General features: G+C 45.2%; 1 protein-coding gene across 8 annotated transcripts in view; it reads right to left on the reverse strand.

Annotated features, from left to right (window-relative positions):
• The window catches only part of MORN1 (MORN repeat containing 1), a 235,182-nt gene that overhangs the window by 31,323 nt on the left and 180,826 nt on the right, over positions 1 to 23,033 (reverse strand). The window contains exon 15 of one of the 8 annotated variants that reach the window (XM_081923670.1): positions 3,254 to 3,428. The exons of 6 other annotated variants lie outside the window; for them this stretch is intronic. In XM_081923670.1, coding sequence (XP_081779796.1) covers positions 3,254 to 3,428 — 175 coding nt within the window. Of the gene's footprint in view, positions 1 to 3,253; positions 3,429 to 6,559; positions 6,596 to 23,033 lie in introns of those variants that run through there. One more of the 8 variants, XM_081923665.1, reaches the window with a different exon arrangement.

Raw genomic sequence — 23,033 nt, forward strand, 5'->3', positions numbered from 1 at the left:
TTGGATCCATGAAATGTACAGCTGCGAAAGAAAAGCTTTCTGATCCTTCCAAAACTGTGTCGGCTTACATGTGGTGCTTCGCAGCATGTCTATGCATAGTTTTGCATGCACAACAAGTGTGCCTCAGAGTGGCACTTCACAAGTCATGCCAGCTCCTCAACTTTGAACATGGAGACACACAATTTTAATTTACTCCTCCCTACTCTCTCTGAAATCTGACCTCCCGGTTTTGTCTCCCCTTTCTTCTTCTTCTTCTTCTTCTTCTTCTTCTTCTTCTTCTTCTTCTTCTTCTTCTTCTTCTTCCTCTTCCTCTTCCTCTTCCTCTTCCTCTTCCTCTTCCTCTTCTTCTTCTTCCCCTGTGCTCCCCTTTATTCTTGCACACAACTAGAAGTTAAGGCAGTGGTCTGAGAACTGAACTCAAAGGCAAAACGCTTTGCAAGAAATCTCAAGCTGATTAAAATTGTTCTCGCAAAACATGGTCTGCTAGACTGAATCAGATCAGTAGACAAGTCCTCCACTCCTCTGACAGTTATAACAAGATAAAAAGTTGCTAGGGCAGGTTTTAGGTTGACCTAATTTCAAATGCTTCTTTCAAAGGTGGACCCTAAGAATTTTATGCCAAGTCCTCCCCAGCTTTCTTATGGTTATATCTTAATAAGGTCTTGTTCAAACATAAAACTAAATCTATAGAATAACATTGCATGAATGAGCCATGGGACTGTGTGCTTCCACCCAACCCTCTCCTCCACCATGGCCATAAGATTGGAAACTTTCATTTCTATTTTTTGACTAACCAGAGTTTACCAATATGTGGTTAATCTAAACTATGGTTTACTGAAACGAGGCTAACTGTGCGTCTTTTCAATCTGCTACGCAGGTGCTAACTGTTGATGGGCAATTTCAAGACCCCTGCAACTCTCCCCCCTTCCCCCCCCCCCAAAACATAAAGACATTCTTTACACAGCACATAGTTAAACTATGGAGTTCACACTGCAAAGAGTTAGCGATTGCCACCAACTTGGGTGGCATTAAAAGAGGATTAGAAAAAAAATCATGGGGTAGGGCAGGTGGGAGGTAAGGCTATCAGAGGTTGCCAGGCACAATGGTGTTGTTCTCTCTCCAGTATCAGAGCCAGTCAATCTGTGAATACAAGTTCCTGGTGATGTCAGTTAGAAAGAGTATTGTTGTGCCCTTATGTAGACAACAGCTTCAAATAGTGAATTGTTTGTCCACCAAAAAGAGGAATATTAGCCCATCAAAAAGAGCACAGTCCTGTGTAAAGTAGGACCAATAGACACTATGACTTGGATTAATATACCCTATTTTTTCGTGTATAAGACTAGGTTTCCCCCCCTTAAAAATAATGACCAAAATTTGGGGGCATCTTATACATGGATAGATCTTCCCCCATTTTCTTAAATCAGAGTCCCTCAAAACAGGGGGCGTCTTATACATGGGGGAGTCTTATAGACAGAAAAATATGGTTAATCTATTTTTTCCCTTTCTAGTAAAAGGTATACAGTATCCAGAGATTTTAGGGGGGACAATATTTCCTGGTACTGAGTAATTGGAACCTCTGTTTCTGCTGCCCATGGCAGACATTTTGAGCTGGTACCCACAGCACTTTCACCAATATAGGAATACTGGCACCATTTCTTGTTAACACCTTCTTCCCCGCACTTATAATACCTACAATAAAATAGTTCTTCAGGTAAAATTGTAAACCAAACCTGTTCTCCAGCATAACCAGGGTGCTAGAGGTAGGAAAGGGGCCTTTCGTGCTATCATTCTAAGAGGGAAAAAATCATCTGTGGTATTGCTGTCATTGCCTCAGGAGGCTTGTCTAGTCTCCCACCCTTTCAATGGTTTTATTTTCCTTACAACAGAGACTGAGCTTGTTTACCTGATAGGAAAACAATTTTCTTCTCCTGGAGGTCACCTCCTAATTGTTCTGGTTCCCTGCTAAACCTAACTGGTTCCCATTAATTTTCCTCATAGGCACACCCACGCTTGCTTGCTGAAGCTGTGACTGCAACGGAACAGGTGAGCTAACCTCTTGTAAAGAGTGGAGAATCTTGAAATAAAACAGGGTTTGAGGTGGGGGGGGGGAAGAAGAGTGTGACAGGACAGGCATTTGATCAATTCCAGCTTAGCTGCCCACCAAGCACGGGGGACAAAAGGTCCAGAGGGAAGAATCATGGCCAGCAACTAGTAACCGTAATATAAACTATATTGCACACTTGTTAAGTGCCTACAGTGGTGAGGCCCTGTACACAGAACCAGACATGCTCACTAGCACATGTTCAATGAGGTAGACATGGCTAGAAAGGACTTTCGTCTTTCGGTAATTGTTCTAAGAGATTTACTATCCCCAGCCGGAATGGAAACTGCTTTTGTACCGGTAGTTTTTATTGTTTTTATACCTGCAATTGTTTTATATATGTTGCAATGTGAAATTGTTTTGAGGTGCTTTATAAGAAGAGGTTCATTAATGGTGAAGACAGCATTTCAGGGAAGTAAATGAAAGTAAAGCTTGGCTGTTGGATCAGGCCAGCGGCCCATCTAGTCCAACCTCACAGTGTCCAATCAGATGCCTAGGGGAAACTCGCAAGCAGGAACCAGGCACAAGAGCACCCTTCCCTCCTGTAGCTTCCAGCAACTGGAGGTAGAGGATAGTAGCCATTGATAGCCTTTTGTGGCCTTTTGTGGCTAGTAGCCATTGATAGCCTTTTGTGGCTAGCAAACAATGATATAGTTAATGGATGAACACTTTTATTATTCCTCTGTTTTACTCTGGGTTACGCCTTTTAAATGAATGCTGGGTAAGTTCTATATTTTAATATTTTGCAAGTCACTTTGACACATCTTGCAAATGGTGCCAAACAAATATAATAAATAAGCAAACATTCTCACGGTTCCTAATCATATGCCCATTATGGGAAGTCCACAAGCACAACTCCCGCACCTGCGGTTTCCAATAAGTGGTATCCAGAGGTTCAGACATCTCTTTTGGCTTTTTTCTAAAAAAGAAAAAAAGCTTCCTGGAGTTAAGGGGAGAAATTTGATTTGGTTCTCATTTTAGTGCAATCCTATCTATTTCGCACTTCTTTCAGAATAATCTGCAGAAATGAAACACAGCTACCTTTCAAAAGTTGCACTTCTCTGAATTTTTGCAATGCAGTTCCTCAAGCAAAAGAAAGAGAGAGAAAAAGAGTACAAAATGTGCTTATTAAGGGAAAGTGTACAGTGGTACCTCTGGTTGCGAATGGGATCCATTCCAGAGGCCCGTTCGCAACGTGAAAAGCCCGCAACCTGAAGCGCTGTATCTGCGCAGGTGCACGGTGCAATTTGGCCCTTGTGCCCATGCAAGAGCGGCGAAGCCCAGAAGTAACCCTTTCCGGTACTTCTGGGTCGCCGGGGGATGCAACCTGAAAAAATGTAACATGAAGCAAATGTAACATGAAGTAAGACTGTACTTACAAATGAAAATACCATAAATGCATTATTTTAGGGGAAATTGCTAGCAAAAATATACATATTAGCAGTGGCGTAGCGTGGGTTGTCAGCACCCGGGGCAAGGCAAGTAATCTGCGCCCCCTAACCCGTGGATTTTAGTAGGGGCAGAGAGCTGCGAGTGCAAGCGCCCCCCCCGATGTTGCGCCTGGTGCGGCCGGCCCCCCTGCACCCCCCACGCTATGCCACTGCATATTAGGAAAAATGCCCACTAAACTACTGATGAATTTTCATGAGAAAGTGAGAGAAAATGAAATCTCTACTTCTAAGGTGATGCTTTTAGGGTGACATATGTGTGCATCATAGCTCAAAAACCAAGTATGCTTTATTTTATTTTTAAAACTCTCACTTTTTTCTTACATGCAAACTTAATTGACTAATGAATAGGCGGATCTGTGTGATTAATTGACTAACCGGCCAACTCTCTGTATGTTGACTCAGTAGTAAGTCACACCATTGTTCAATAGGACTTACTCTAGACTAAGATTTATGCCAAGGAAGAAAATACAGTAATAAAAATACATACTGTAAACGTATTAGAAACACAGAGGACAAATTTATTATCACTGGTGCTGCCCAAATGCCCTTGCTTACCCACCCATGCTAGGCTGAACAAGAAAGGACAAGTGACATAACAGACACTAGCCAATCAGTGTTGTGGGCATCCAGCTTCTGCTACAAAGCGATAGAGACATTTTTATTGAGCTAAACCCTAGAGATGAGTAGGTACATCTATACATGATGCAGCAAGTGTGCTTCCACGTTTTGATGCACCCTCAGTGGTGGATTTTTCTTTCTTGGTAGGGAAATCCAGCGCTCTCACCAAGTTGTATTTACATTGCTGATCAAATTGAAACATTGGACTTTATGGCTGGGATATGGATATATTGATAGATAATAGATTTAAATCAATCAACGCTGCAAACTTATACATGCACATGATTTCTGTTTAGAAATTTTGAATCATGGATTTCAAATGTGGAGAATTTGCTTAATTTCAAAATACAGGCAAAGTGGTATGTTCATACCAACACCATTCTCCATTGTAAACCACGACTCTGCTCCCTATGCTACCTTACACTCGCACAGTATTTTTCTAGTATCTGTTGATAAATCTTGGGATAGCAGCCAGATTAGAACAGGAAGCTTGACACAACTGATCTTGGTGGGAGGTGCTGCTGGTTATCTTTCATCCTCCTGCTCTCCAGATGTTGCTGAAAATGCCCAGAAGTGAAACATTTGTAATTAAATATGAATCTTTCTCCTCCCCGCCCCCTGCCTTTCCTTCCAGCTGGCTGTCTAGCATCAAGTAGCAGGAATAAGACTCTATGTAATAATCACAACCAAAACTGCTGTAAAGCTTTGATGGCCCAGAATCACCCAAAAATCTATGCCAGGCTGGGCTGGAGAGGAGCAACATTTTAAGATAATCTCCAACACAGACTAAAAAGCAGTGGGGTGCTGCAATCAAGGCAATTTTGCTTGTTGTTGCAAAATTAATGCTGCCTCTGCTTTAATCTCCCTACAGTTGCACACACACTCCCAGCCGTCTTCTGTGTTGGAACGCTTGCTTTTAACTGGATTATATAACAATGACACAGTTTCACAGCACAGTGGCTGTTTCCAAGCTTTGCTTGGTCTGCCAGCTGCAACCCTATCTGGACAAGAGATAGGCTGGGCTAAAATATCTATGCCATGGCAAACTCCAAGTTAAAAAGGTAAAGGTAAAGGTACCCCTGCCCGTACGGGCCAGTCTTGACAGACTCTGGGGTTGTGCGCCCATCTCACTTAAGAGGCCAGGGGCCAGCGCTGTCCGGAGACACTTCCGGGTCACGTGGCCAGCGTGACAAAGCTGCATCTGGCGAGCCAGAGCCGCACACGGAAACGCCATTTACCTTCCCGCTGGTAAGCGGTCCCTATTTATCTACTTGCACCCGGAGGTGCTTTCGAACTGCTAGGTTGGCAGGCGCTGGGACCGAGCAGCGGGAGCGCACCCCGCCGCAGGGATTCGAACCGCCGACCTTTCAATCGGCAAGTCCTAGGCGCTGAGGCTTTAACCCACAGCGCCACCTGCGTCCCTTCCAAACTCCAAGTTAGACTACTGTAATTCACTGTAGGCGGGGCTTCCTTTGAAGACTGTTTGGAAACTGCATTTAGTGCAGAATGCCAATACTAAACCGTATTTTTCACTCTATAGAACACACCGCACCATAGGACGCACCTTGTTTAAGAGGGGGAGAACAAGAAAAAATTTTTTCCCCCTCTCTGCTCAGCGCCCCTTCAGCGAAGCGGCAGGAGAAACGGAGCCCCTTCCATTTCTCCTCCTGCTTAGCTGAAGGGGTGCTGCGCCTTAGCTGAAGGGGCACCTACCCTTCAGCGAAAGGAACCCGAAGCCTCCAGAGCGCGGCGGGAGCGCTTCCACTGTGCTCCAGAGGCTTCGGGTGGCTATCTTTGAAGCCTGGCGAGCGAGAGGGGTCGGTGTGCACTGATCCCTCTCGCTCTCCAGGCTTCAGCGAAAGCAACGCGAAGCCTCCAGAGCGCGGCGGGAGCGCTTCCACTGCGCTTTGGAAGCTTCGCGTTGCTATCGCTGAAGCCAAGGAGCCTGCATTCACTCCATACGACACACACACATTTCCCCTTAATTTTTGGAGGGGAAAATGTGCATCTTATAGAGCGAAAAATACAGTACTAACTGGGACTGGGCATTATGGTCACATTATAGCTATGCTGTTCTATCTCTGACTTCCAATCAATTTCTGCACTGAATTTTAAAGTGCTGCTTTTGACCGTTAAATACTCCCCCCCCCCAACTTAGAGATGGACAAATTGCAACATTTTGTTGCAGCCCTCCCAATAAATAATGGAGGTCATATCCATCAATGGCCAGATTTTGTGTTCAGGGGTGGGATGCCTTTCTGAGCAAACAGGAACAGATGGCTGTTTCCCACTGGAGTATTGGTGGGAGTGCTGGATGTGGACAGAGGAGACCTGAGTTCAAATCCATCCACAATCATGAAACTCATGACATGATGTTGGGCCAACCATGGTCTCTCAGATTAACCTACCTCACAGGGTTGCTGTTCTGAGGATAAAATGGGGAGGAGGAAGAGCATGTTGTACACTATCCTGAGCTCCTTAGAAGGACACACACAAAAAGAGCAACAAATAAACTGATTGCTATATCCTGGTGGTGGATTTCTCAGGGACATCTGGATGTCTACTGCTTGGGACAGAGGAACGCTGGACTAGACAGGCCTTTGGTCTGACCCTCTTGCTATCTTATCAGGAAACCGAATTATTTTAATTGCAACCCTCTTTCTGATGCAGTTTGATTCCTCCAGAGGGAAATGCCTCAGCAAGCCAAGCGCAGCCTGCAGCATGCCTCTTTAGAGCTATTCTATTTAAGCCACAGATGCTAAATGAATTCAGCAGACAGACAGAGTAATGGAATGCCAGTGTTCCAGTCTGCTGCCTTGAAGCGAAAGGGTTCCTTTTTTTATATTAATTTCTCGTCTCATTTTCCAAAGCTGCCCCTGGGCTCCGTACTTTAGATGCAGGATTCTTGTCAGACTCGCTAACCTAATTTGGAAATAATTAAATTTTAAAATATTAAAGGGATTAAATGTATTTCTCCTTTCAACCGACCAACTCCTCCCTCTCCCTTCTGCTGTCCCTCTAAAGATTGGTGCATTTTGCTTTTAAGATTTAAAAAGGAGGCAGACACGAGTTTTGCAGGGGGGGCAGCTCGGAATGTGCTGCCGATGTATCTGATTTGTTACTGCCATTTCCTTGCTGGGTGCCGACAGAGAGCTGGAGAAACAGGAGTTAATTTTATATAATTTCAATAAGAAGCTCCTGGAAAGTTTGTGAAAAGGATGGTGAAACCCATATCCTATTACACCAGGTTCATGGTTCTTGTATTAATTTGCAAGGCCCTTAACAGCTTAGATTGAGGTCTTTTGAACTTCCATTGCCTACTGAAATTAAAAACAACAACAACAATAATAATCCAGCAAGCATTTTGAACTGAATTCTGATTTTATAGTGTAACCCCATTTCTATTTCCATAGCTTGGTAGCAGAGCACGTATTCTGCACCCAAAAGGTCCCAGAACCAATCTCCAGCTAAAGAGGCTACAGTAGAGAGCACCCCTGCCTCAGACATATTGGAGAGCCTCTACCAATCATAATAGACAGTTCTGGATGGAATGGACCACTAATTTGACAGGGTTCATGTGGTATGGAGAGGAGACATTGCTCACTGGTACAGCCCATGTGGAAACTGGCAGAAAGGTCCCAAGTTCAATCCCTGACAGTGGTGAGCACAGAGAACACTGTAATGTGAGCAGGAACTAAAGTGATTTAAAAATTGCTATACAATGGGGAATCAAGTCCTGGGTGACACCAACTGTCAAAGGTTGCGTACACAACACACATTTAAAGCACGTTCCTTCCACCCTGCTGAAGAATCCTGGGAACCACAGTTTACCTCTCACAGAGTGGTAATTCCAAGCTCCCTTAACCAACTACACTTCTCAGGGGAACAGGCTGCCCTGCGCTAAATGCACCTCTGAAAGCAGGAGTACACAGAGCTGCCCCAATACCATCATGAGCACAAATCTTCATGAACGCACAATAAAAAAGGATGTCTGTATGGGCCCCACAATGAATATGAAAGGCTATGGGTGGTTCAAAGCAGCCCTAACCACTTGCAGACCAAAGTTATAAAATGAGAGGCAGAACTGGTGTAGGGGAAGGGGAAGTGACTTCAGTCACAAAGCCTCAGAAGCAACTCTGGCCGTTGGGATGGAAAGTCTTTGACATCTGTCTTCCAGAGCCACATGCTACCCTCACAAACCTTGCTATCTCCAAATGATATCTCCTTGGGAGCTTACTTAAAACCCACTATGGGAGATCAAGCAAGGATTTCCCTCATATCCCATGACTTGCACCTTCACGTGACTCACAGTTAAAATTGCAAGAAGGAACAACAAGCGTTCAGAAATGGTGTTTGCTCTTGCTATCACCCCAGAAACGCTTTCCTGGACTAGATGGGCCATTGGCTTGACCCAGCAGGCTCCTATTTGTTTGGATTTGATATCCCGCTTTATCACTACCTGAAGGAGTCTCAAAACAGCTAACATTCTCCTTTCCCTTCCTCCCCCACAACAAACACTCTGTGAGGTGAGTGAGGCTGAGAGACTTCAGAGAAGTGTGACTAGCCCAAGGTCACCCAGCAGCTGCATGTGGAGGAGCGGAGACATGAACCCGGTTCCTCAGATTACGAATCTACCGCTCTTAACCACTAGCACAGGGCTAGAGAACCTTGGGCCCATCACCAAATAGCTCCCGTCAGGCTGGCCCTCAAGCCCACACCTTCTCTCCAGGTCATACTCCTCACTGACTCTGGTTTGCATCCTCCTTAAGCATTTTTGCCTGGCTGGAATGAGTCCTTGAACTTTGATGATGGCTCTTGCTTGCCTTGATGGAGGATACAGATGGGGAGTGTGAATGTGTGTAGAAATTAGCCTACTGAAGAAAGATAACATTTGCTTTCCTTGTTTTGCTTTCTCTTTGCCTCTGGCCACGCCCACCACTGGCATGTGGCCCACAGAAGGTGGCACAGAAGGGCATGTGGCCCTTGGGCTGAAAAAGCCCCCTCTCCCAGCTCTAACCACCACACTTGCCACACTTTAGTCCTCAAGCCATCTGATGCCTCGTGGTCTCGTAAAAATCCAAACTTCCTGTTCCATCAATAAAAAAGGATGGCACCCAGAACACATAAGTGTGGGTGGGCATAAGAGTTTAAGAAAAAGATGATGTAGCAGGTTTTTTAAAAAGCTTATTAATTAGGGAATCAAAATCACTAGTCACCATTATATATAAAAGAAATTTAAGCATATGGGAAAACCCAGTAGGGTTGATTTTGAGTCCTAATGTTGTACTTCTGCAAAAATAGGCGTTATGTGTTATCCTGAATGCTTTTATGCCCATTGGGGCAGAAGGAATTTAAAGTCCCAGATGCACATATTCTTGGACATGTTAGAATAGTGGAACCATGGAGAATTGTGAATGACATCAAATATCACCTAGCCAAACCCCCTATCAATGCACTTATTAGTATTAACCTTTCCATAGTGGGTGTTTTTAACTTGCTCCTTTTTATTCTGTAGCCAGTACTGGTAACTTTTGTTATAGGGTGGGCCTATACATATATGCAGGGATGTGTTTGCGTGTTATGGTGGGGGTGTTGATTCAGTTCACATTTAAAGGTGAACCAACCTAATTCACAGTTTCCGAAACAATATGTGACCTGAAACACAGCTATCCTTCTCAAAATTTTGCAGCGCAATTCTACAGCCAAGAAATGCGTACAAAACTGCACAAACTGGACATTGTGTTCATAATACCACACATATTTCTGGAAAAAAATGTGCAAAAATGTTTATATTTGGCAAAATCTCACACACAAAAGATGCATATTTTAGGAGAAGTTCACATTAAAATGCTGATGAACATGGCCTTTTTAAAAATAAATCGAGAACAGTTGTGCAAATGTAGAGAACTGAATTTAAGATTGTAGAAATTAGAACCACCCATCCCTATAGATAGGAAATGAATTCGTATGCTAGCAATTGCTAATCTCTCATTTGCCCTCTTGGCCCTGGGTTTGGGGGACGGCAGAATTGCTGCTTGGCTTGCAAGTGCTCAGCACCACTGCACACAATCCACACAGCCATTGCCAGGACCACTTTCCACCTGAAAGATTGCTGAATGTCTAAGGAAAGGGAGGGGTAATTGAACAATGGGGACATCCATTGACTTATTTAGATGCAGAGACAAAATATAGGGTCCTATATTTGGTTCTCCCTTCCTCCAATATTTTAGGAAGTGAAAGGGAGGGTCTGTGTAGGATATCTGTGTATTTAATTAGTATCATGAAGTGGACACAGATAAATGCTCTGCTTCCAGGCATAAAGCAGGACCAGGAAGAGTTTCCATGCATATTTGATCCCAAGCCATCTGGCACGGATTCTGAGCCTTCCTAGGTCCGTGCAGATGACAAAATGCAAGTGTCACCAGAACAGGTGGTGGGATAAAATCGGAAGGAGAGATATTTGGAGTGCAAAGGAAACCCCTAGCTAAAAAAAATAAATAGCTTGCTTGCTCAACTTATCTCTCAAGTTAGCCAGTGTCATGGACTCACAGACATGCACCAACATTCCTGCATCGTCGCACGACTCGCACCAATTCAACAGCCTGCTCTTCAACTAATGGTAGTGGGGAAAGGAGATACACTGGTGTGATGGAGACAGACTTTTTCTACGGCCTTGAGCAGAGTAGGTCTTTTCATGGATCACCTACAACTATCACCCCATTCCTTCCCAGGCAAAGACTCCTTTTGGAATACAGATTCCTCTCTTCTGAGCCTCTCAGTCCTAAGCTTCCTTCACGAATCAAGTGAGCATCCATTATTCCTTTCTCTCAGTGCTCGGAATGAACTAATTAAGATTTTAACTAATCCACTGGATTAATTCAAAAATATCTGGGTTATACCTGAAAGTACCTCCTGTAATTTCCAGGTGAACTAAATGTGAATTAAGTTCCTTCTGCAGTGAGAATTTGGGCGGTTTTTCATTCAGTTCAATTTTAGTTTTAGTTAAAGCAAGCAAGAATTATCATCACAGTGGAAGGATACATTCTGTCCAGGTGAAAGTACTTGAGGCAGGGCTGGTGAGGGAGGGGATGTTTGAAGAGGAGGTGTTTGTATTGGGAGAGGTTTCTAGGGCCATATCTGGCCCCTGGGCTAGAGACTCCCCACACATGCCTTACTGGGACTCTGATAACCCAAGCACATTCAACAAGTGGTGGATCAAATTATTAAACTCAACTTTTCTTGACACTTTGGGGAGAGCAGTATGTCTGTAAAAACTCCACCTAAAGATAGATAGATATAGATAGATAGATGATAGATAGATAGATAGATAGATAGATATAGATAGATAGATGATAGATATAGATAGATGGAGTATGTGTGTGTCATAGCACTTTTAGGTGGGAGTGTACTTACATTTCAACAGAACAACCGAGGTTTTTTCTTTAAAAAGTAAAGAAAAGAAGCTAAGTGGTAGCTTGACTTTGTTCAGCAGCCCAGCTGCTGCTCCCTTCAGAAGAAATGTGGCCTGAATGTCCCTAGCAATGACACTACACAATGAAATGGTTCAGATGCCATTTTTATTTCGCACAATGCTCCTGAGCAACAGCGCACTGCAGGAATTATGGGAAATAAAAATGGCAGCTGGACTCACATGCTTAGTGTTGCTCTGAGCTGTGTTTCCCACCAATGGAGGAGGAGGCACAGAGAAATGCTTGGCCTGCCCCCCTCCAACTTGGAACTGGTTTGGGCTCCTTCCTGTTACACATAAGAAGAAGAGGAGTTTGGACTTGATACCCCACCTTTCACTCCCCTTAGGAGCCTCAAAGCAGCCAACAATCTCCTTTTCCCTTCCTCCCCCACAACAAACACTCTGTGAGTTATGTGAAGCTGAGAGACTTCAGAGAAGTGTGACTAGCCCAAAGTCACCCAGCAGCTGCATGTGGAGGAGCGGGGAATCGAACCCGGATTGCCAGAGTCCACCGCTCTTAACCACTACACCACACTGGCTCTCCACATGCAGTGTGTGTGGGTTGTTGTTTTTTTTACCAGGACTGGATGTATGGGTGCCATTTGCAGCATCAGCCATGTGGTGAGCATGACATTAAAAAACAACAAGAACCCTTTATATCACCCCTTTTCTCCACACTCAATGTGGTGTCAAAGGAAGCTGCCTTACACTGAATAGGACCATTGGTCCATCTAGTTCAGTACTATATGCACTGACTGGCAGCAGTTTTCCATAGCAAAGCAGACTACTGAACTATGGCTCTTCAGTGGAGGCTGGGCCATTGGAGCCAATGGGGCACTGCCTCACAAAGCTCAGTGTGCTCCTAGCCAATCCCCACCAACCTACATATTTACTTGCAACCTGTACTGGGCTGGTGGAACTGGCTGTCAGTTTCCTTCTTAGGACTCCTTAGTCCCAGTGTTGTCTCTGTAGAGTACAGTAGACAGGAGGATGGAGACAAAATTAGAAGTAGTTGGTTGTGCCTGTCATTGGTTCTGTCTGATATAAACAGACATCTGCATATTAATATCACAGCAACACTGTTGAGGTAGGATAAAATGAGAGCTGGTGACTGGACTTTATGGCTGAGTGGAGATTAGAACCCTGGATTCCAACTCTCTGACCGCCACACTGTGCTAACGTTCTTCTGCCCTAAGGAGGAAACAGACCCTCAGAGGAACAGGCAAACAAAATTGCAAAGGAAGTGGGGGGAAAACAATCAGCCACTAATGCCTATTTCAATGCACAGAGCCTTGACCTTTGAAAGCGACAGGGACTGTGGGAAGATGAACTTGTCCCCTGGCCTTGGAGCTCTCTTGGCTCCATGTTCCCAACTGGGCCGCAGCCAAGGAGAAGCCCAGCCGGCGAAAGGCTCTGGCACAGTCTCTCTTCGGCAGTCAGTTGCAAACCACTTTGCACTCTGCTGCCTCTTTGGAACATACACTCCCTTCCTTCCTGGCTGCCTGGAATATCCCCTTGGGGTGCAGGGAAAGTGGAGGCGGGGCAAAAGGGGCTTTGGGTTTCATCTGCTGGTACTCAAGGCATTGGCCCACCTCCTGCACTGTGCATTTAGAAGCAAAAGCAAGTGGCTTCTTGGGGTCCGTGGTGGGAAAGAAACAGTTAAGCAGCAAAACTTCCTAACTCTGGAAATAAATTGGCAAAGCAAATATTTCTTGTTTTGTTTTGCTGCAGATGTACTGTACTTGCGGGAGTACCACAGTTTATCATGGGGACAGCTGCCTTCTCTTTTTCCTTGGCAAAGAACGGAGTTGTCGGTTTGTGTGTGTGTGCGTTTTAAATGGCAAAAACCATACATTTCATTGCAGAGAATAAAGGCAGAATGGTGCGGCTTTGCATTTTACATGTGGCTTTTGCTATTCAGAGAGAAAGTGTTTTGTTATGGCTGCTTTCATGAGCTCTCTCTCTGCACAGGAGCAAAGGGAGCAAGGCTGTGCGTGTTCTCATCTCTCAGGTTTTGGGGTTACATGCCCCATCTCAAAAATGGGTACACGTTGAGATGTACTGTGTTTCTATTTAAATTTATGTTACAGTACAGTGGTACCTCGGGTTACATACGCTTCAGGTTACATATGCTTCAGGTTACAGACTCCGCTAACCCAGAAATAGTACCTCAGGTTAAGAACTTTGCTTCAGGATGAGAACAGAAATTGTGCTCCGGTGGCGCAGAAGCAGCAGGAGGCCCCATTAGCTAAAGTGGTGCTACAGGTTAAGAACAGTTTCAGTTAGTATTTTAAATTTTATTCTGGGCTTCTTGCCCTGCCAGACAAATACAAAGGCCAACCGGACCTCAGTAACATGGAAGACAACTAACAGTTATACCCTGCACAATGTAAGGGAGGCCAGTGAGTCTGACACACCAACATCTCAAGCTTGGGTGACTCATCATCATTTTCCTACTACCACAGTCAGCAGAGGTGCTATAAAAGGTGCATGGCAGGGAAGAAATTCAACAGATGCAACGCAGAGATATAGCCTTTTTGCCCCTGCACCTGTTGACTTTCTGCTTCTCTTACAGCTGCAGAAAGCATCTTTTGTCAGAAGGAGAGAATGGAAGGTGTATTTCCACTCCAATGCCTTGTGATCAATTTCATTTCCCTTCAATTAGCATTCTTTTCTCTCATTAGAACCATGTGTAGAGATGAGCAAATCTGTCCATTTCAGTTTCTCTCAGTTTCCCCACTCGCTAGTATTCAGGCCAGTTCTTCACATTTCCACATCAGTTTGCAGTCTCATGAAAATTCACCAGTGTTTTTATGTGCATTTATCTATAGAGCGAGATGAGCGTGCAACCTCAGAGTCCTCCGTTACCTTTATCCCTATAACACACATTTTTCTGTATGCAATTTTCCCTAATGTAATGCATTCTTGTATGCTATTTTCAGTATTATATGCATTGCTGTGCACACTTTACCTCAGTATGTACTTTTTTTTGGCTGGAGAAGTGCACTGCAAAATTCGGAGAGGTGAGAATTCTGAAGGGTGGCTGCGGTTCCGTTTGCATACTTCCTTATAAATTAGCTTGGTTTGCCTTTAAATGCGAGCCGAATCAAATTTGTGTGTCTGTGTCTGTGTCTGTGCATGTACACACATGAGCATCTATATTCCCCTCCTGAGCCTCAGCTGTGCCTAGTAGCATTCAATCTGTTTACACACACAAGAAGAGGCAAGCAACAGCCGCTCAAGATGCTCCGGGGCAGGTAAAATGGAAACAGAGGGCCTGTTTTGGATGCAAAGGGTAAGCTCTGCCCTCTTGGCAGAATATGCTTGGTGGGTCCTGAAGGCCTTCCTCCCAACCTCCCTACTGTGTTATGATCGGCACTCAAATGCACACCCACTGAGACATGCTCTCAGTGTTAATTTAATTTACAGAAAAAAACAACACAGAGGCTAAACAGCAAAGCTCATTAGCACCAGGCAAAACACATAGCATGCAAAGCAAGCTGGGTGAAATGGGAAAGCACTGTGCCACCATCAGCCTCATGGGGGGGGGGGGGAACCTACTGAGAAGAGTTGCTGTGCTCCTTAGACCTGGCACCTTTGAGCAGGCTTTGTGTCTTCTAATAAAGAGTCACCTTCAAAGGTAGCCCCACCTGTACATATTATACAGGCATCATCTCTGTTGTCTTTTCAGCACCTACTGAAGGTCATCCCCTTTTGTTGAGAACTTTCTCAGTCTGCATCTGTACTGAAATTATTTTCAAGATGTTTTCTCTCTTGATGTTTGCCTCTCTGGGTTCATTTAGGAGAAAGGAAAGCCTATAAATCTGATCAATATATAATAATAACGTTCATGCCCATGTTCTCCTAATATACGCATGCTTTTGGCTGGAGAACCACATTGCAAAATTCAAAGAACTGCAATTTTGAAGAAAGTCCGTACTTTGGTTTGCATGTTGTTTTGGGAAGAAGAAGAAGAAGAAGAAGAAGAAGAAGAAGAAGAAGAAGAAGAAGAAGAAGAAGAAGTTGTTGTTCCAGGGGGCCTTGTTAGAATGCCACATTTGTCTTGATAGGAAGCAGAGAGCTTTGCCCATTTCGCCTCCTAGACAAAATTTTCTACTCCACAGACAAAGCATTTGCCAATCAGGGCTCAATCTCAGGAGATCAGGATTGAGGAGAGGGAGGATGGCAGGAAAGCCAGCCAAGTGCAGAGGAATCCAAAAAAGAGCCTGCTTCAAAGCCTTTGGCAGAGACACAGCTCTGCAGATGCTCTGGGCCCAGCATTTCCTAGGAAGCAAACCACTCAATACGCTTAGAAAAGGTTGGAGGTGGAGCAGACAGCAAAAGAAAAGAGGTCTGTGAATTAGAAATGAAGACAAAGAATGAAGGCTTCAGGTGAGCTCAGCACAAGAGGGAACACTGATCAGCACCAAGGAAGAGTACAAAGGGTATAGGCTGAAAGAGGCAACAGAGCAGACAGAGTGTGGAGGGTTGAGGTGGGGAGAAATTTGACCCAGTTAGGCAAGCTTAGCTAATTCACAATTGCCGAAACAGTATGTGAACGGAAGCAGAGCCATCCTTCAAAATTCGCACTTCACCGGATTCTCCAGCCAAGTAATGTGTACAAAAATGCATGCACCGGAGTAAAGTGATCCATGAAAATAACATACCAAAAATGCATTATATTTGAGATAGGTAAAGGTACCCCTGCCCGTACGGGCCAGTCTTGCCAGACTCTGGGGTTGTGCGCCCATCTCACTCAAGAGGCCAGGGGCCAGCGCTGTCCGGAGACACTTCCGGGTCACGTGGCCAGCGTGACATTGCTGCTCTGGCGAGCCAGAGCTGCACACGGAAACACCGTTTACCTTCCCGCTGGTAAGCGGTCCCTATTTATCTACTTGCACCCGGAGGTGCTTTCGAACTGCTAGGTTGGCAGGCGCTGGGACCGAGCAGCGGGAGCGCACCCCGCCGCAGGGATTCGAACCGCCGACCTTTCGATCGGCAAGTCCTAGGCGCTGAGGCTTTAACCCACCGCGCCACCTGCGTCCCACATATTTGAGATAACTGCTTTGCAAAAGAAAAAAGGGGGGGAAGTGTTTATTAAGAGAAATGCACACTAAAATGCTGATGAATTTTCATGAGGATTTTAAAATAATAATAATTTGCACACCGATGTAGAAATGCAAAGAGCTAAATTTGAGGTTGGGAAAAATGAGAAACTTGAGAGATACGGAAGCGACAGATTTGCCCATCCCTGTTTTGTGGAGATGGGGGTGGGTGGGGGTGGGTGGGTGAATCTTGGTTCAAATCCATGTGAAAGCATGAAGCTCTGTGGCCGACATTGGACTGAATTAATCATACTTTAGTCCACAGACACTCCTCCTCCTATTTCGGCAACAGCACCCTCCCTCCTTGTGCCAACCATGCTTAGCCTAAACTGCTTCACAGGGTTGTTGTGAAGTTAAAAATGGAACAACCAGCAGCCGCCTCACTTGATGCACACCAACCCTGAGCTATGTGGAAAGAAATACGAAGGTCAAATGTAATAATGTGGACAACACAAGAAGAGCCCTCCTAGGCCATACCTGAAAGCTATCTACCAGACTCCTGCTTCTTATGGTGGCCAGCCAAATGCTTTGGGGAAGCTACAGGCACAACAAGGGAGGCGGGTGGCGCTGTGGGTTAAACCACAGAGCCTAGGACTTGCTGATCAGAAGGTTGGCTGTTCGAATCCCCGCGACGGGGTGAGCTCCCGTTGCTCGGTCCCTGCTCCTGCCAACCTAGCAGTTTGAAAGCACGTCAGACTGCAAGTAGATAAATAGGTACCGCTCTGGAAGGAAGGTAAACGGCGTTTCCATGCACTGCTCTGGTTTGCCAGAAGCGGCTTAGTCATGCTGGCCACATGACCCGGAAGCTGTACACTGGATTCTGAGGCCAGTAAAGCGAGATGAGCGCCGCAACCCTAGAGTCGGTCACGACTGGACCTAATGGTCAGGGGTACCTTTACTTTTACCTTTACCTTTACAGGCACAACAGCCTTCATCCAACTGTGTTCGCTCTGCTCCCCACCACCCTTTGCTGCACTCTAACCTTAAATCTGAGTTGGGGGGCAGAGAGTTTAGAGGGCCAGTTATAGAGGGGCCTTGAGGGCCACATTTAGTTCCCAGGCCCAAGATCCCCCACTGAGACAGAGTGGTTTAATGATCAATCCCTCTTCACAGGGAAGTCTAGGAATTGTAGCCCTGAGGTGGGAATAGCGGGTCTCCTAACAACTCTCAGCACCTCTAACAAAATCCCAAGGTTCTTCGGGGCAAGTCACGACTGCTTGAAGTGGTATTGTAGAGCTTTAAATGTATCATGTGACTGTGATCCCTGTCAAATTCCCCCTCCCCTACTGTTATCCTGCGTGGAGTTCCAGAGCTGTGTTTGCAAGGGCCTGGGAAACTGGAAGGTGGTGTTTCAGAGGCAAAGCTACTAACAGGAAAAGGATCAAGCTGTTCTACTGCCCAGTGCAATTAGGGGCCTGCCCCTTCATGCAGTTGCAATGGGATGTTTGCCCCACTAAATAAATCTCTTACAAGTATATAGAAAACGCTAGATATGAAGGAGAGTGTGTGTGCTCACTAAGCTGCGTTCACTGTGCAAAATGGTTGCTGACTATAAAAGGGAACTTTGACACCTTCTCAAAAATGACCATACATGTACAGTGGAAAGAGAGACTGGCCAGTGTCTCCCTGGGGCATTAAAATAGTTTGAGATAATTCAGCAGCAAGGACAGTAATTCCCAGCTACTAAAATAGTGGACAGTCATTTTTAGAAAAAGCTGATTCTGCACGAAGGGCTTCTTTGTGGCACCAAAGTGCACGTGCGTGCACACACACACACACACAAAATTTGTGTTTTGGGTGTCAACAGCATTATATCTTCATCACGGCAAGCAGTTCTAGCATTCCAGGGGGAATCAGACAGCTCCCTGTTTAGTGCTTAGAAGCAAACTCTCCTAGGAAATTAGGACAAAATAGGACCAGGGCAAAATGAAACCGGTTTGACAAACTTGAGTTAGACCTGCCCACACATTGCTTCCAGCCAGGACACACCAGCTGCTCACATTCTTGATGGGAAGCTGCAGGCCTTAAGTTCTTGAATGTTTAGGATCTATGAGTGATCTGCTGCTTTGGCTCAGCGGTGTGTCCCTTGCATGCAAAAGATGGCAGGTTCAGTCCCCAGCATCTCATGACAGGGGACATTCCCAGCCCTATCTGTAACCCTGGCAAGCTGCTTCCAGTCAGTGTAGACACTGCTGAGCTGGACAAAGCATTGGTCTGACACAGTACAAGGCACCTTCCTATGTTTCTTGCTGCGTAATTAACACATTTTCGCTCTATAGGACGTACTTTTTCCCTTCTAAAAAGTAAGGGGAAATGTGTACGCGTCTTATGGAGCGAATGCAGGCTGCGCGGCTAAGCGCAAAGCCAGAACAGGGAGAAGGAGTGCTGCACAGCGCTCCGTCTCGCTGTTCTAGCTTGGGGTTAGCTGGGCAAAGCCTCCGCAGAGCAGCGGGGTGAAGGCACCCCGCTGACCTGCAGAGGCTTCAAAGGCTGTCCCCAAAGCCAGAACAGCAAGAGGCTATCCCAGAAGCCAGATCCCTCTTGCTGTTCTGGCTTCTGGGGTTCAGAATTTTTTTCTTCTTGTTTCCTCCCCCCCAAACTAGGTGTGTCTTATCGTCCGGTGTGTCCTATAGAGCGAAAAATACGGTAAAAGGAGGACATTTGCAAGCAAGCAAAGTCACCTTACAAGGCATCTGCTTTTAAAAACCAAAAACTGCTTATGAGAAGATCACAAGAGTCGAAATATGTTCAAGCATCTATTGTTCAGTCACCAAAGCAAACCTCAAGAGAAAGCGCAAGGAGAGAAGAAAGCATCCATAAAATCAGAAGGTGACACACAAGGAGAGGCAGGGAAAGACATATAATAATCTGATTGTTACCCTTTATAAGCCAGCAATACAAAGTCTGGAAAGGAGTTTAGTTTATTAGTGCCATATTATTTTTTTAAAAAAGAAGGCAGGCCTCAGTGAGTAGCATGTGTCTTCAAGCATGTAGTCCTCACTAAGGCAGCTTATTGCCCCCCCCCCATCTCTTCCCGTTTTCTTTTGGCTAAATTAAGTTACTGTGGACCGTTTAACCATTTGTTCCCCATCTCTAATACTCAAGAATAGTAAAGGGCCTGGGTGGAGAGAATGCTTTGCACAGGAAACTGGGACACAGACACAGCTCCCAGAGATAGGAGACATATCAGAAGATCAAAGAGACCACTCCTATATTTTGCTGTTAATCCCTTCCCCTTCTGAAGGGCATGTTATAATTATTTCAGCCTATTCCCTCCCCCTCCTCTGTGTTCCCTCCAACCCTGGGGGTCTTGTCTTTTAATCATTAGATCTAGATAAGTTTCCACAGGAGCCCCTGCCCCACTCAAGAAACATTGGGCAATATTAATTCTAGCTGAGGGAAATTCCATATCTTCAAATACGAGCAACGGGGTGGGCAACATAAAATCAAGAAAGAAGAGGGAATTAAGGCAATATTCTCTCCCTTTGGAGGGCAGGGTGGGGAGGGTGGAAGGGGAAGGGGAGGGCAGAAGCACTTGGGTTCAATACTTGGAAGATCCCCTTATATATTCATTCAATGGCTGCATTCTGCAGGAGAGGGCATCCTGCAATAGCATCTTATCAGGAGGTCCGTTCTGCAAAATACAGTGGTACCTCAGGTTACAGATGTTTCAGGTTACAGACGCTTCATGTTACAGACTCCGCTAATCCAGAAATAGTACCTTGGGTTAAGAACTTTGTTTCAGGATGAGAACAGAAATCGTGCTCCGGTGGCACGAGGCCCCATTAGCTAAAGTGGTACCTCAGGTTAAGAACAGTTTCAGGTTAAGAACGGACCTCCAGAACGAATTAAGTTCTTAACCTGAGGTACCACTGTAAAGGAATTGGGTTTTTACTGTTGTGGCACCTACCCTTCGGAATTCACTCCTGTTAAATATTAGACAGGCACCGTTTCTGTTGTCTTTTTGGAACCTACTAAATACCTTCCTTTTCCAGGAAGCATATTAAGTAGAGATCTTTCCCAGCCTGCATCTATAATGGAATTGTTTTATAAATGTTTTATTTTTTACTACTTGCGTGTTTGCTATCCTGGACTGCATCGGGAGGAAGGGCAGGATAGAAACATAATATAACAAGCCCTTTTTCTTCAACATCCTCATCATCTCTGGCATCTCCAGGTAGGGCTGGGAGAAACCACTGTGTGAAATCCTGGAGCACTGCTGCCAGTTCCATGTAGACAATACTGAGCTGACTCAGTACAGTGGTGCCTCGCAAGACGAAAAGAATCCGTTCTGCGAGTCTCTTCGTCTAGTGGTTTCTTCGCCTTGCGAAGCAAGCCCATTGACAGCTTAGTGGATTAGCGCTATTAACGGCTTTTAGTGGCATTTAGCGGCTTAGCGGATAAGCGGCTTAGAAAAAGGGGGGAGGGGGAAAACCCCGCAGGAACTCGCAAGACATTTTCGTCTTGCGAAGCAAGCCCATAGGAAATTCGTTTTGCGAAGCACCTCCAAAACGGAAAACTCTTTCGTCTAGCGAGTTTTCGGTCTTGCGAGGCATTCGTCTTGCGGGGCACCACTGTATAAGGGGGAAATGGGAATAAAGGGAAGGAAAATATGCCATCAAATGTGTAAGAAAGAAGAATGCAGAGTGGGTAAAGAAGACTACTACTTGCAGGGAAGTCCCTCCTCCAATCCTTCGCTTGCTATTTAAGAATAGCAAGAAAGAAGTGGAACTGTCCCTTCCTTGGCTACACTTTGGGAAAGAAAGAGCTTTAGCTGCAGTGAACCTCTTTCTGACATCCTGTAATGTCTCCCTTGCAAAAGGGGACTGTAAAAGCAAGAGAGAGAATTTCACCTTTGCTGAGGTACCTGGTGCTGCCTGCTTCCCCCTGGTCTCTGGTGTCTGCTACTCCTCCTACTTCATTGCTCCTCCTTTATTGCACATGGTACTCCCATCTTAAGGAGAGGGAGGGATGCACCAGTCAAGAGTTCATCTTGTACTGGGAGAAGCTGCAACTTCACAGCAAGCACATGATTGGTTATGGGCATCGACCAGGAATGCCCCTCTAGTACAACTGGCTGTGTCCCAAGGAGTCCTGATTGGATAGGTCTTGCCAATCACAAGGAGAGGTGGCTGAAGCAAGGGTCGATGGGTCTGGATGCCCAGCCACACTACTTTCAGTGGAAATTGCTAAAGTAGTCTATGTGTTTTGATTGTACACAATTTTGTCTTTAGGCTTTACGTGCTATTCCCAGACTGTAACTCCCACATGAACTAAGAGTTGTCTGTAACTGTTAACTCCATAGATGCATGTGGTGGGAGGGTGGGGATTGAAGTTGATTAAGCAGCAGACACAGGGACTGAAAATGGACTCTGGAGGGACAGACAGATGATCTGATTGTCATTATGGAGGTTAGATGAAGTTGCGTCAAAGCAAGTGCCACCCCACAAGTGCCAGTGCATTTCCCCATCACTTTCCTTACTGCAGAATTTCCAATCTTTTGGGGAAGTAGGTCTGTTGCTCAAGACCTCCCAGTCACCTGTAAAGACGAAACCTGAATTTGCCAGTATGTGACTGAATCCCATTTGGAGATAGTGAAAGCCTGAAAGTGCCTTGTTTTTCCCTGCTGTTATATGCGAAGTCCATTTAGGTGCCAGTCTGCAATCTGTGTTTCTCCAGAACTTCTGAGTGTCACAACAGCACACACATCAATTCTACTTGTCGATATTAACCCAATTCTACTAGAAAGTTTAGCCTGATCTGCTAGTGGCGCATATGGCGAAGTGTTCTTATTTGCATACATGATGGAAAGGTGCCATGTTGCTGAAAGCACATTAGTTTCAATTTGCCATTTCAATAATCCATTTTTTAAATGTTAAACTTTTCCACCAGGACTTTTTACCACACCCTTTCCATCCATTTTTTAAATGAACAACCCTTTTGTACAGTGAGGGGGGAAAGTATTTGATCCCCTGATAAATTTGCCCATTTGCCCTCTGACGAAGAAATGACCAGTTCATAATTTTAATGGTGGGTTTATTGTAGACAGAATAACAACAAGAAAACCCCCAGAAACCCAGAAGACAAAAGTCAGAGATTGATGTGCATTATAATGAGTGAAATAAGTATTTGACCCCTTTGCAAAAGATGACTTAGTACTTGGTGGCAAAACCCTTGTTGGCAATTACAGAGGTCAGATGTTTCTTGTAGATGGCCACCAGGTTTGCACACATCTCAGGAGGTATTTTGTCCCACTCCTCTTTGCAAATCCTCTCCAAGTCAGTAAGATT

Source organism: Podarcis melisellensis (assembly GCF_964234715.1).
Source record: "Podarcis melisellensis genome assembly, chromosome: 8".
Classification (NCBI taxonomy): Eukaryota; Metazoa; Chordata; class Lepidosauria; order Squamata; family Lacertidae; genus Podarcis; species Podarcis melisellensis.